At 35.7% G+C, this 13,526-nt stretch overlaps 1 protein-coding gene across 20 annotated transcripts in view; it reads right to left on the bottom strand.

Annotated features, from left to right (window-relative positions):
• The window catches only part of FRMD3 (FERM domain containing 3), a 329,113-nt gene that overhangs the window by 26,551 nt on the left and 289,036 nt on the right, over positions 1–13,526 (bottom strand). Inside the window, exon 1 of one of the 20 annotated variants that reach the window (XM_074196672.1) lies at positions 2,075–4,721. The exons of the other annotated variants lie outside the window; for them this stretch is intronic. Within the exon in view, the coding sequence (XP_074052773.1) occupies positions 2,075–2,201 (127 nt within the window). The 5' untranslated portion in view covers positions 2,202–4,721. Of the gene's footprint in view, positions 1–2,074; positions 4,722–13,526 lie in introns of those variants that run through there. 20 annotated transcript variants of the gene reach the window in all.

The following is a 13,526-nucleotide window of genomic DNA, read 5'->3' as shown; positions in this document are numbered from 1 at the left end:
AAAAAAAAAGGTCAGTTAGGTGGTCTGGAGTCAGGAAGATTCATCTTTCTGAATTCAAATGCAGCCTACAGACATTTTACTGTGTTGACCCTAGGCAAATCACTTAACCCTGTTTATCTGTTTCCTCATCTGAAAAATGAGCTGAAGACAGAAATGGCAAGTATCTTTGCAGAGAAAATAAAGAGTTGGACATGACCAAATAGCAACAAAATTAAATGGGGGAAGTGACATAATTAAGTCTGTGCATCTTTTTATTTATACACATTTTGATGGACTGGGATGCTTATGGAGATGGAAAGAGTTTAGATTTGCGATTTCACTGGTAAAAAAAAGTTTATCCACCCTTGCAGTTCTTTCTCTCTAAAACTTCAAACTATAGGGTAGTGAGACATTAAATGACTTGATCAGGGACCACAGTAGCAGAATGAATCAAAGACAGAGCTTGACCCCAAATCTTCCTGACTCTGAGACTGGCTCTTCATCCATCATTACATGCATGTTCCTAAATGTTCATGGGGACAGAAATTGCTATAAGTCCACATGTTAGCAAAGCACTTTACATATATTATTTCATTTGGTTCTCACAGCAGTAGCAATAATTTTAATAATTAAGTAAATATATAGTCCCTACCTCATCTCTGAGAAGGGTGCTATTATTATCATCTCCATTTTACAATACAAATGCCTCTTTCTGAAACAGAGAAATTAAGTGACTTTCCATGGATAAGAAAGCTATAGAGTCTGAGGCAAAATTCAAGTTCAGGTCTTTCTGACTCCAAGTTCAACACTTTATTCAACAAACCACCTAGCTGCTCACATAATTTAAATTGTCACTACTTTCAAAGCTTTTCTTCAAGCTGTACATGCCATTCTCTCTCTCTCTTGTTTGGCATAGAAGTCTTTCTGTTCTTTTGGTATCTTGGACAAAAGCTCGTATTCCATTGCCTTTGGAGTGTCAGTACATCGATTTTCTTTAAATGAAGGAAATAAAGCATTTATTAAGCACTTACCAGGTACCAGGCCCTGGACTAAGCACTGTGCAAATATTATTTCAAATAAGAGTATGATTATTGTCCTCTTTTAACAGTTGAGAAAACTGAAGCAGAGTTCAAGCATTTAAGCCAGAGATTAAGCTATAGCCCTTCAGAAGTTAAGCTCAGTATCACATAGGTATGTAAATGTCTAAGACTGGATTTGAACTCAGACCTATCCATTGCATCACCTAACTGCCTAGAATTATACCATAGGGTGATAGATTTATAGTTAGAAAATATCTATGTTCAACTACTTCAATTGACAGATGAAGAAACTGAGATCCATAGAGGTTACATATTTCCTCAAAGATCACACAGAGAGTAAGTAATGAGTTGATCCAGTCAAATAACATGCCCTTTGAGCCTCAGTTTAGGGATATTAATACCTGTAACTCTTATTTCACAGCACCTAAGATCGTGTATATAGTAAATCTTAAAGTAACATGTACATGCAGCAATCCTCCTAGATTGTAAGCTCCCTGAAACTAGTAAATTGAATTGAAGCATAGAGTTTGGAGGCTCAATTGTGTGAGATAATTATTGTGGTCAAAGAATTTTGCATCATCACTTTTACTTATACATTCAATAAAAAAAGAAAAATCCATGGTTTTATCACTCATTCTTGTTTTTGCTACACCCTTCCATAATTATTGAGCAATCAGTGTTGAAATGATCAACACTGCCTCATCCCTTATTCAAAGGTCCCTGGCTGCTAATTATCATGTACTCTGCCTTTAAAATATGCTTTTTATAACTATTCTTCCTGAAGGCACTCATTAATCAAAGCTCCCATTCATTTAACCATCAACAATTAGCTCCACATTTGGGAGTACCACACATTGTCAGAAAGGTAGATCCACAATTCTTTCCTCCTCCTCCTTCCTTCCTTCCCTTTCCCTTCTCTCTATAAATAAAAATTAAGAATCCTGCCACTGAAGCTCACAGCTGGCTTCCTCTGTTTTAGCTGCCTGAACAAATGCAGTTGGAAGTCACTCAAAGTCCCCAGAAACCAAGTTACAAAAAAGGGAAACTTCACATACCAACATTTCTCGCAGTGATCCTGGCTCCGTGTCTCAACAGCCGCACAAAGACATTATTGCTGCAGTGGTTAACCATGTGTAAGTGGAGGCTTCTCCGAGTCTGGATCTTTACCAGACATTTGACCATACTGTTTATTTCTAGTTGCTTTCATTTATTTCACCTGAAATACCAACGTGAAGTTACCACTAGCCCTGGAGTTGGCTTTGACCTTTGACGGAGTTGCCACCGTGTTTTATAAGACCAAGGCAAGTCCTCCTGAATGAATCAAATGTCAGATTCCTCATGTGGCCCACAGAAATATCCCACTAGGGATCAGAATGAGGAGGGAGGGAGGGAGGGAAGGAGAAGCAGGCATGCATGTTATTTTTAACCTCTTCATCACACTCTAACGTACAATGCAGCATTGTGTACTGCCCCTTACTTAGACATCCTGATGACTCAGCTAAAATATTTATCTGTGTCATGACTCAGTCCCCAAACAAATACAACACAACAACCTTAACCAAAACCCAAAAACCTTTTGATTCACTGATTCCACTCTAGGGAATATATTGCTAAAAGTGTTAGGAAATAGAGAAAGGGAGGGAAGGAGAGATGCGAATTCAAAGATTTTTATAATAGCACTATATACAATTGGATACAATTTGGAAGCAACATTAATGGCCATCAAAAGGGTAATGATCAAATAAATCCATGTGATAGAAATGTACAATGATATTAAAAACATCAAGTTAGAGAGAAGCGTAGCCAAGATGGCGGTATGAAGGCAGGAATTCCCCAAAAATCTCCAAAAGCCCTCAAATTATGAATCTAGCCAAAATTTAGAGAGGCAGAGCACACAGGAAGACTGAATGATACAATTTCCCAGTCCATGACAACTTAGAAATTCCGCAGGAAAGGTCTGTTCCACTGGGACTGGGGGTTGGAAAAAACCAAAGCCAGAGCCCCCACACAGCATAGCCTGGTCAGGCACCTAGGTCTGTGGCAAAGGGGGAAGTTTCCAGACCTTTTGACCCAGGGATCATTGGGGACAGCCAGAAGGGGTGGTGAGAGAACTCTGCCACAACAGAGTGAGTGCAGAGCAGAGTGCCAGTCTCAGAGCAGCCCTGCAGAGAGAATCTGCAGGGGATGTTGCTAGAGCCACCCAGCAGGTCCAGAGCTCTCAGCCTGTAGGGAGACTACAGAGGTGTCTCTACTCTCCCTGGGGCAGGACTCTGCTGTTTGCCCACATTCAGAGCCACATCTCAGTATGGGCCCCCCATAACATGACCATAGCATAGCAGGGACCAGCCTCACTACTCCAGGGCAGAGGGGCAGGCCTGAATACAGTCAAGAGAGCAGTCAGAGCCTCTCGTAAGACCTTGGAGAAATTAAGGTCCCTGTAGGATGTACAAAAAAAAACCCAAAGCCTTGGAAGTGCAGTAAATCAGTCATAGGCTGAGGAAATGAGCAAACAACAAAGAAGAATCTGACCACAGAAAATTAATTTGGTCCCATGGAGGACCAAAATACATACTCAGATGATGACAAAATTGAAGTTTCAGTGTCCAAAACTTCCAAGAGAAATAGAAAATGGGCTCAAAAAAAGACTTTGAAAAGCAATTAAGGGGAAGTAGAAGAAAAATTGGGAGGACAAATGAGAGTCATGCAGATAAATCATGAAAGCCAAGTCAGAAAATTGGTGAAAGAAATATGAAAGAATACTGAAGAAAATAAGATATTAAAAACTAGTTTAGGGGGGCAGCTAGGTGGCACAGTGGATAGAGCACCGGCCCTGGAGTCAGAAGTACCTGAGTTCAAATCTAGACTCAGACACTTAATGACCTAGCCATGGGGCAAGTCACTTAACCCCATTGCCTTGAAAAAAAACCTAAAAAAAAAAGACTAGAAGAAAAATGCCTTAAAAAGCAGAATTGGCCAACTGGAAAAGAAAATAACTCCTTCACATGCAGAATGGAACTAAAGGAAGCTGATGACTTTGTGAGAACTCAGCAAGAAATAAAACTATATCAAAAAAAAAAACCAAAATTAGAAGAAAATGTGAAATATCTCATTGGAAAAACAATTGATCTTGAAAATAGATCCAGGAGAGATAATTTAACAATTATTGGGCTACCTGAAAGTCATGACCAGGAAAAGAGCTTAGACTTCATTTTTCAAGAAATAATTCATCAAAATTGCCCTGAGATCCTAGAAGCAGAGGGTAAAATAGAAATTGAGGGAATTCACTGATCACCTCCTGAAAGAGTTCCCAAAACAAAAACTTCCAGGAATATTATAGCCAAATTCCAAAACTCTCATGTCAAAAAGAAAATGCTAAAAACTGCCAGAGACAAACAATTCAACTACCATGGCTCTATAGTCAGTAATACACAGGATCTGGCAGCATCTACATTAAGGGCTCACAGGGATGGAAATATCATATTCTAGAAGGCAAAAGATCTTGGTTTACAACCAAGAATCAAGTACCCAGAAAAACTGAACATCCTCTTCCAGGGGGAAGGATGGACTTTGAATGAAATAAGGGACTTTCAAACCAGAGCTGAACAGAAAGTTTGATCTCCAAGTATAGGACTCTGGTGAACCATAGGAGTGCATGAGATAGACTAACTATGAGGAACTTAATGATATTGAACTGTTTATATTCCTTAATGGGAAGAAAATACTGATAACTCATATGAGCCTTCTCATTTATAAGAGCTGTTAGAAGGAGTATATATAGACTAGGCACAGGAAGGAGCTGAATATAATGGTATAAAATAGTAAAAAGATGGCATTAATGGGTGATAAAGGGAAGTACTGGGAGGAAAGGAAGGAGAGGAGGAAGGAGGCTAAGATATTTCACATAACAGTCAAGAAAAAGCTTTGATAATGGAGTGGAATGAGGGAAGCTGAGGGGGAATGAATGAGCCTTCATTCTCATCAGAAATGGCTCAGAGAGGAAGTAACATACACAGGTAATAAGGTATAGAAATCTATCTTACCCTAGAGAAAACTGGGGTGAAAGGGATGGGAGAAGGGGGAATGGGGGGGGGAGAAGAGGGGGTAGGTGATTTAAGAGAGGGAAGATTGAGAGAGAGAGAGTACTCAGATACAACACACTTCTGAACAGGGACAGGATGAAAGGAAAGAGAGAGAGAGAGAGAGAATGGAGTAGATCAGAAGGGGCAGGAATAGGGTGGAGGGAAATGCAGCTAGTGATAGCAACTGTGGGAAAAATATTGAAGCAACTTCTCTGGTGGCTATGATAGAGAAGACAACTCATTCCAGAGACAGAGCCATTGGAATCTAAACACAGACTGAAGTACACTTTTTTCCCCTCTCACTATTCTTGAGGTTTCTCATTTTTGGGGAGGGGGTTATGATTACTTTCACAACAATATCATTATTATAATAATATAAAATAAATAAACAAAAAAATTTAAAAAATAAAAACATCAATTTATGACGAATGTAAAGAAATATGGAAAGACCTTTTAAGAAATTATGCAAAGTGCAGGAAAAGCAGTCACAGTAAAATGGAGTCACTAGAAAATCAGGTTAAGAATGAGTGGACAATTAGTGGCTAGGTGGCACAGTGAATAGAGCATTGGCCCTGGAGTCAGGAGTACCTCAGTTCAAATCCAGCATCAGACACTTAATAATTACCTAGCTGTGTGGTCTTGGGCAAGCCACTTAACCCCATTTGCCTTGCAAAAAAAAAAAAAAAAGACTGAGTGGACAAAAGGAACTGGAAGGGACTCACTCAGAGGAGGCAACAGGAAAAGTTATGACATCTTATTCACTGAAATTAAGAGATATACAATCACTTTGAAAACTGAATTATTGATATTGATATTCAATATTCAGTTTTTAATGTAACCTTTAATTTCAAGCAAAAAAAAATCTTCTATTTGTTCTGGATTATTTTTTTAAAGACAGGATTCAACCTTAGCATTTAAACTCCAAGCATCTGGAACTAGTATTTTTATACCTGAGTTATACATTGTGCTGGCATCTATATACAAATGAAACCTGACTTGAAGGACTTTTGCTTGGTCCTTTCTACTGTATAACTAGAAAGAGTTGCCAGATGTCTAGCAGTAACACTACTCAAAATATTGAGTAGTTGTTCCAACAAATTTTTGTGTCAATTTTGCTAGTTTTCCCTATTTTGAAAAGAAAACTATTTTCCTTTCATAATTTCAGGATAAGCCCACAGATTATTTTCAATCTATAGCTATTGCTTTTTGTTTTGTCTAGGCTTATTGATTACTCCTCCACTAATAAGAAAGAGTGGCTAGGGCTTCTATTAGTTATTTTGGCCAAAGACTTCAATTAGTTGATCAACAAGTATATATTCCACATTTTATTATTATATGATCAACAAGTAACATCATATTATTAATGATTATATGATTATTATATGATCTACAAGTAGCATCATATGATTAATGATTATATGATTATTATATGATCTACAAGTAACATCAATTATTAATGATTATATGATTATTATATGATCTACAAGTAACATATGATTAATGATTATATGAGTATTATATGATCTACAAGTAACATTGACTATGTGTTAGATGCTAGAAATACAAATGAAAACAATTCCTACTTGCACAAAGCTTACATTCTAAAAAGGAAGACAACTGATGTGTATATGAGTATGAGGACTCACCTCAAACATTCACATGGACTATTTGTGCCCAACCTGGGGTAGTGCATCCTAAGCTTGTATTGGTCTGATCAGTCAGTTGGACAAATGCACTTGACCCTAACATTGTGATTTCATTCTGGTCTTCTTTGAGAACAAAGGACAACCAAACAACCAATACGCATCTGTCTGTCTATCTATCTTTCTTTCTTTCTATCTTTCTCTCTATTTAATATAGATATACCACAAACACTTGTGACTATACATCCATACATATGTATATCTATGGATATACACACATATAGCATCATTATGAAGTTAATAAATAAAATACATAAAAAATTAGTTAAATTAAAAATTGGTTTAAAAGAGTTTTAGGGATGACCTCTAAATTTAAATTATTCATGTTAATATCTAATTTCAATTGGTGTGGTTAACTGAATGTTGATCAGTATTAAAACATGTTGTATAAAATAATATTTTACATGCTTTAAATTTCAGTACTAGTGCACCTATTCCTAAAAGGGCTTTCATAATGAAAGCTGTTTATATCTGTATTGTATTTTATAATCTAATCAAAAAATGTTTTTCTCACAAATCTATGTGACAGATCATGCAATTATTGTCTCCATTTTATAGATCAGAAAACTGAGAACTTAGCAAGTGTTGAATTCAGAAATTGACTCTACTTATGGATCTTATGAATTCATAAAAATATCCAAAGGACAGAATAGAAAGAGCACCATCCAAATATTCTGAGTTTTAGGGATAAAGACTAATCAACCAATAAACAAGCATTTAAGAACCCATTAAGTGGTGGGCAATGGGTACACAGGAAATACAAAAACATATTGATTACATAATCTTGTCACATCTCTGTTTCCTCATCTGATAAATGGAAATAATCATATTAAATATTTGCTTTGGGAATCCCACAAGATAATCTGTGTGAAAGAACTTTTAGATATCTGACCTGTTATATAGATGCTGGGTAGTATTGCTATCATCATCATCAGATTAAGTCCCCATTTAATGTGGAACATCAAAACACCCAGATTCCTCAAGTGTCAAACAGTTACTGTTCAGCTGTGTCTTATACCTCTATGAAGAACTTTAGGAAATGGATACTCACAGAAAAATTGAATATCTAAATCTAAAATTAAAATAGTGAAGAAAAGACCTATCTAGCACTGAGGTTGGAAAGGAAAATCATTTACTCCTAGAATTCTTCTATGAAACATTTTCAGAGATTCAAGAACATTCTAGCTACATTCATGAATATCTTAGGGATAGGGATAGAGTCTGTAGCTTTGTCCTTCTTCCAAGGAAGGTCAATGTATTCTCTGACTTTTCTTTTCCTTGTTTGATGACATTCTAGGAGCACATTCAAAACTCTTCAGATATAGGTCTAAGGTTGATATTTAAGTATGGGGCATATAGTTACAAACTTTCCTGAAAGGGGAAGTTCCACCTAAGTTCCATTTCCTTACAGAGTATGCATTCCTGATTTTTGACAGGTGGAAAGAGATCTCATTGACTTCTAGAGATCTTGGATTTCAGAAGTAGGCAATGTGTTTTCTTGGGATTGTTGGAAAGAATTTCCCAGATTATAAATTCATTAAAAGATGCAATTTGCTTGACAAAGAAAATATTCTGGTAGCACAGCTCTTTTGTTAAGGCAGGGGCAGGGAATATCACTGAAATCATTTGGTCAGGCATTGCCAAGGCAACCATAGGTGGGACTCAAAATTCAATAAATCTAGGAGCTTTGGAGGGGGTGAATTAATGAATTGTGTGACCAAATATAGCCCACAAATGATATTATAAATCTCCAAATGGCCTTTGGCCCTTGCTTTAAAAGAAGTACCTTACATGGAACATCTTACACACTGAAGGTGGTGGTATTCAGAAACAAAATAATGGGGAACATGGATAAAGTGAAAAAGGGGAAAATACAAACAGAAGGAAGATAGCATGGAGGGCAATAAAGAGTTAGTAATTATAACTTTGAATGTGAATGGGATGGATGAACTCTCCTATAAAATGTAAGCAAATAGAAGAGTGGATTAAAAACCAGAATCCTATAATATGCTGCTTACAAGAAACTCATTTGAAGAAGGGAGTAAAGGTAAAAAAGTTTGGAGCAAAATATATTTTGCTCCAGCTGAAGTGAAAAAAGCAGGGATAGCAATCCCTATCCTTGACAAAGCAGCTGCAAAAACAGATCTAATTAAGAGAGATAAGGAAGGAAACTATATCCTCCTAAAAGGTACCATAGACAATAAAGTAATTTCAATACTAAATATATGTATGCACCAAGTGGAATAACATCCAGATTTTTAGAGGAGAAGTTGAATGAGTAACAGGAAGATACAGATAGTAAAACTCTACTGGTGGGAGACCTCAACCTCCTGCTCTCAGATTTAGATAAATCTAACCATAAAATAAACAAGAAGGAAGTTAAGGAGACAAATAGATTATTAGAAAACCTAGGCATGATAGATATATCTTTGGAGAAAACTGAAAAGGGATAGAAAGGAATATACTGGGGCGGCTATGTGGCACAGTGCATAGAGCACCGGCCGTGGAGTCAGGAGAACCTGAGTTCAAATTCGGCCTCAGACACTTAATAATTACCTAGCTGTGTGGTCTTGGGCAAGCCACTTAACCCCACTGCCTTGCAAAAAAGGAAAAAAAAGAAAAAAGAAAGGAATATACTTTTTTTTCCCTGCAGTACATGGCACTTAGACAAAACTGACCATGTCCTAGGGCATAAAAACCTAATGCAATAAAAATCACATGCAATATTGAGCCAGAGAGAGATAGACCTAAAACTAATTGGAAACTAATAACTTCATGCTAAAGAATAAGTGGATCAAACAACAAATTATAGAAAGAATTAATGATTTCATCCAGGATAATGACAATTACAAAACAACATACCAAAATTTATGGGATACAGCCAAGGTAGTTGTCAGGGGATATATTATATCATTAAATACTTACATGAATAAATTAGAGAAAAGAGAAATCAACAAACTAAACATGCAACCAAAAACTAGAGAAAGAACAAATTTAAAACCCCCAATTAAATATCAAATTAGAAATTCTAAAATTTAAAGGAGAAATTAATAAAATCAAAAGCAAGAAAACTACTGAACTAATAAATAAAACTAAGAGTTGGTTTTATGAATAAAAACAATAAAATTGATAATCCTCTGGTTAATTTGATTCAAAAAAGAATAAAACCAAATTGCTAGAATCATAAATGAAAAAGGTAAACTTGCCACCAATGAGGAGGAAATTAAAGTAATAATTCAGAATTATTTTGCCCAACTCTATGCCAATAAATCTTATAATCAGTGAAATGGATGAATATTTACAAAAATATAAATTGCCCAGGTTAAATGAAGAGGAAATTAGATACCTAAATAACCCTATCTCAGAGAAAGAAATTCAACAATTGAACTCCCTAAGAAAAAATCTCCAGGGCCAGATAGATTCACAAGTGAATTCTATCAAAAATTTAAAGAACGACTGTTTTCAATTCTATATAAACTTTGTAAATATAGATGAAGGTAGAACTCTGCCTAACTCTATGACTCCAACAGGAGTCAAAATAGAGAAAGAAAATTATAGACCTATCTCCCTGATTAATTTAGATGCAAAAACCTTAAATAAAATCTTAGAAAAAGGATTACAGCAAGTTATCACTTGGATAATACACTATGACCGAGTAGGATTTATGCCAGGAATTCAGGGTTGGTTCAATATTAGGAAAACTATTAGTATCAGTAACAAACCTATCAGAAATCATGTGATTATATCAATAGATGTTGAAAAAGCCTTTGACAAAATACAGTACCCATTCCTACTAAAAACACTAGAGAGAGTGTAGGAATAAATGGATTGTTCCTTAGAATAATAAGCAGTTATCTATCTGAAACCATCAACAAGCATTATATGCAATAGGGATAAGATAGAGGCATTCCCAGTAAGATCAGGGGTGAAACAAGGATGTCCATTATCACCACTCCTATTCAATATTGTGTTAGAAATGTTAGCTTCAGCAATAAGAGAAGAAAAAGAAATTGAAGGAATTAGAATTGGGAAGGAAGAGACAAAACTCTCACTCTTTGCAGATGACATGACGGTATACCTAGAGAATCCTAAAAATATATCTAACTCCCATAAATAAAATCAGATTTAAATAACTGAGCAAATATCAACTGCTCATGGGCAGACCAAGCTGATATAATGACAATTCCACCTAAATTAAACTACTTATTTAGTACCCTACCAATCAGAATTCCAAAAAATTACTTTATGAGTTAGAAAAAATTGTAAATAAACTCATATGAAGAAATAAAAAGTCAAGAATTTTCAGGGATTTAATAAAAAAGTGCAGAAGAAGGTGACTTAATCCCACCCAATCTAAAATTATATTATAAAGCATCAGTCATCAACTCTGTCTAGTATTGGCTAAGAAATAGAATGGTGGATCAGTGGAATAGACTAGGTGCAAAAGAGATAGCAGGAAATGATTGTAGTTATCTGCTATTTGATAAACCCAAAGAGTCCAGCTTTTGGGATTAAAAACTCTCTCTTCGATAAAAACTGTGGGGAAAAATTGGAAGTTAGTATGGCAGAAACTTGGATTAGACCAACACCTCATATCCTATATGAAGATAAGATCAAAATGGATGGAGGATTTAGACATAAAAGACAATATTATAAGCAAACTAGGAGATCAAGGAATAGTTTACCTGTCAGATCCATAAAAAAGGGAAGCAGTTTATGATCAAAGAGGATGGAGCACATCATTAAAAGTAAACTAGATAATTTTGATTATATTAAATTAAAAAGCTTTTGCACAGACAAAAACTATTGTAACCATGATCAAAAGGAATGTAGTAAACTGAGATTCAATTTTTACAACTACCATTTCTGACAAAGGACTCATCTCTAAAATATACAGAGAACTGAGGCAAATTTTTAAAAAGACAAGCAATTCCCCAATTGACAAATGGTCAAAGGATATGCAAAGGCAATTTATAGATGAGGAAATCAAAGTGATCCATAGTCATATGAAAAATTGCTCTAAATCACTACTTATTAGAGAAATGCAAATTAAATTATCTCTGAGGTACTAACTCACACCTCTCAGACTGGCCAATATGACCAGAAAGGACAATGATCAATGTTGGAAGGGTTGTGGGAAATCTGGGACATTATTACATTGTTGGTGGAGCTGTGAACTCATCTAACCTTTCTAGAGAGTAATTCAGAATTATGCCCAAAGGGCAACAAAAATGTGCGTACCCTTTGATCCAGCAATACCACTACTGGGTCTATACCCTGAAGAGATGATGAAAAAGGGTAAAAACATCACTTGTACAAAAATATTCATAGTAGCCCTGTTTGTGGTGGTAAAGAATTGGAAATGAAATGAATGTCCTTCAAATAGAGAATGGCTTAACCAACTGTGGTATATGTATGTCATGGAACACTACTGTTCTATTAGAAACCAGGAGGGATGGGAATTCAGAGAAGTCTGGAAGGATTTGCATGAACTGATGCTCAGTGAAATGAAGAGAACCAGAAGAACATTATATACCCTAACAGCAACATGGGGGGGTGATGGTCAACCTTAATGGACTTGCTCATTCCATCAGTGCAACAATCAGGCATAATTTTAGGGTATCTGCTATGGAGAATACCATCTGTATCCAGAGAAAGAATTGTGGAGTTTCAACAAAGACAAAAGACTATTACGTTTAATTTTTAAAAATTGTTATATTATTATATAATTTTGCAATCTTTATTTTATTTTATTTTTTCCTTAAGGATATTATTTCTCAACACATTCAATTTAGATCAATGTATAGCGTGGAAACAATGTAAATACTATCAGACTGTCTTCTGTAGGGGTTGGGGGGAACAGAAGCAAGATTAGGGGAAAAATTGTAAAATTCAAAAATAAATAAGTAAGAAATGAATGAATTAGAATCAATAGCTGATATTACTTTGTAGCAATTATTAAAACTGACTACAAGTGTCTACTAGGTGGTGCCATATCGCATAGACTGCCCTAGCCTGGAGGCAGAACTCATCATCTTGAGTTCAAATCTAACCTCAGACACTTACTAGTTGTGTGACCCCAGGCAAGTTATTTAATCCTGTTTAACTCAGTTTCCTCAACTGTAAAGTGAGTTGGAGAAGGATATAGCAAGTCATTCTATTATCTTTGCCAAGAAAATCCTAAATGGGGTCACAAAGAGTTGGTTGAAATTGAAATGTATGTACAACACAAGTATTTGTGGGATTCCTTAGGAAGTAGAATGTTGTTATCTTCATGAAATATCTGTGTGACATTTTCAGGTATGCTTTTAAAAGGGGTCAGACAAAATCAAGGATTCTTAACCTGAAGTCATGAACTTTTAAAAAAAAAAAAAATATATATATATATATATATATTTGTCTAACTATTTCAAAACAATTTGTCTTAATACATTTTATTTTTAAATATTTAAAAACATCATTCTGAGAAAAATCCCTTGGGCTTACCAAACCACCAAAGGCATCTGTGACATAAAATAGTTCAAGAACACCTGGACCATAGGGTCTCTAAGGTTCCTTCAAACCCAGTGACACACTCTCTCCCATTTGCCTAGAATAAACCCTCTTCCTACCTAATCCTACCTTCCTTTAAGAAGCAACTCAAGCACCATGTAAATAGTCTTTCCTGATTCATCTGGCTAATGCACTCCTTCCTCCCAGGCTATTTTTTATTTATCTACTTTGTT

This window comes from Macrotis lagotis, chromosome 8 (assembly GCF_037893015.1).
Source record: "Macrotis lagotis isolate mMagLag1 chromosome 8, bilby.v1.9.chrom.fasta, whole genome shotgun sequence".
NCBI classification, from domain to species: Eukaryota; Metazoa; Chordata; class Mammalia; order Peramelemorphia; family Peramelidae; genus Macrotis; species Macrotis lagotis.
This window is presented reverse-complemented; position numbering and strand designations above follow the sequence as displayed.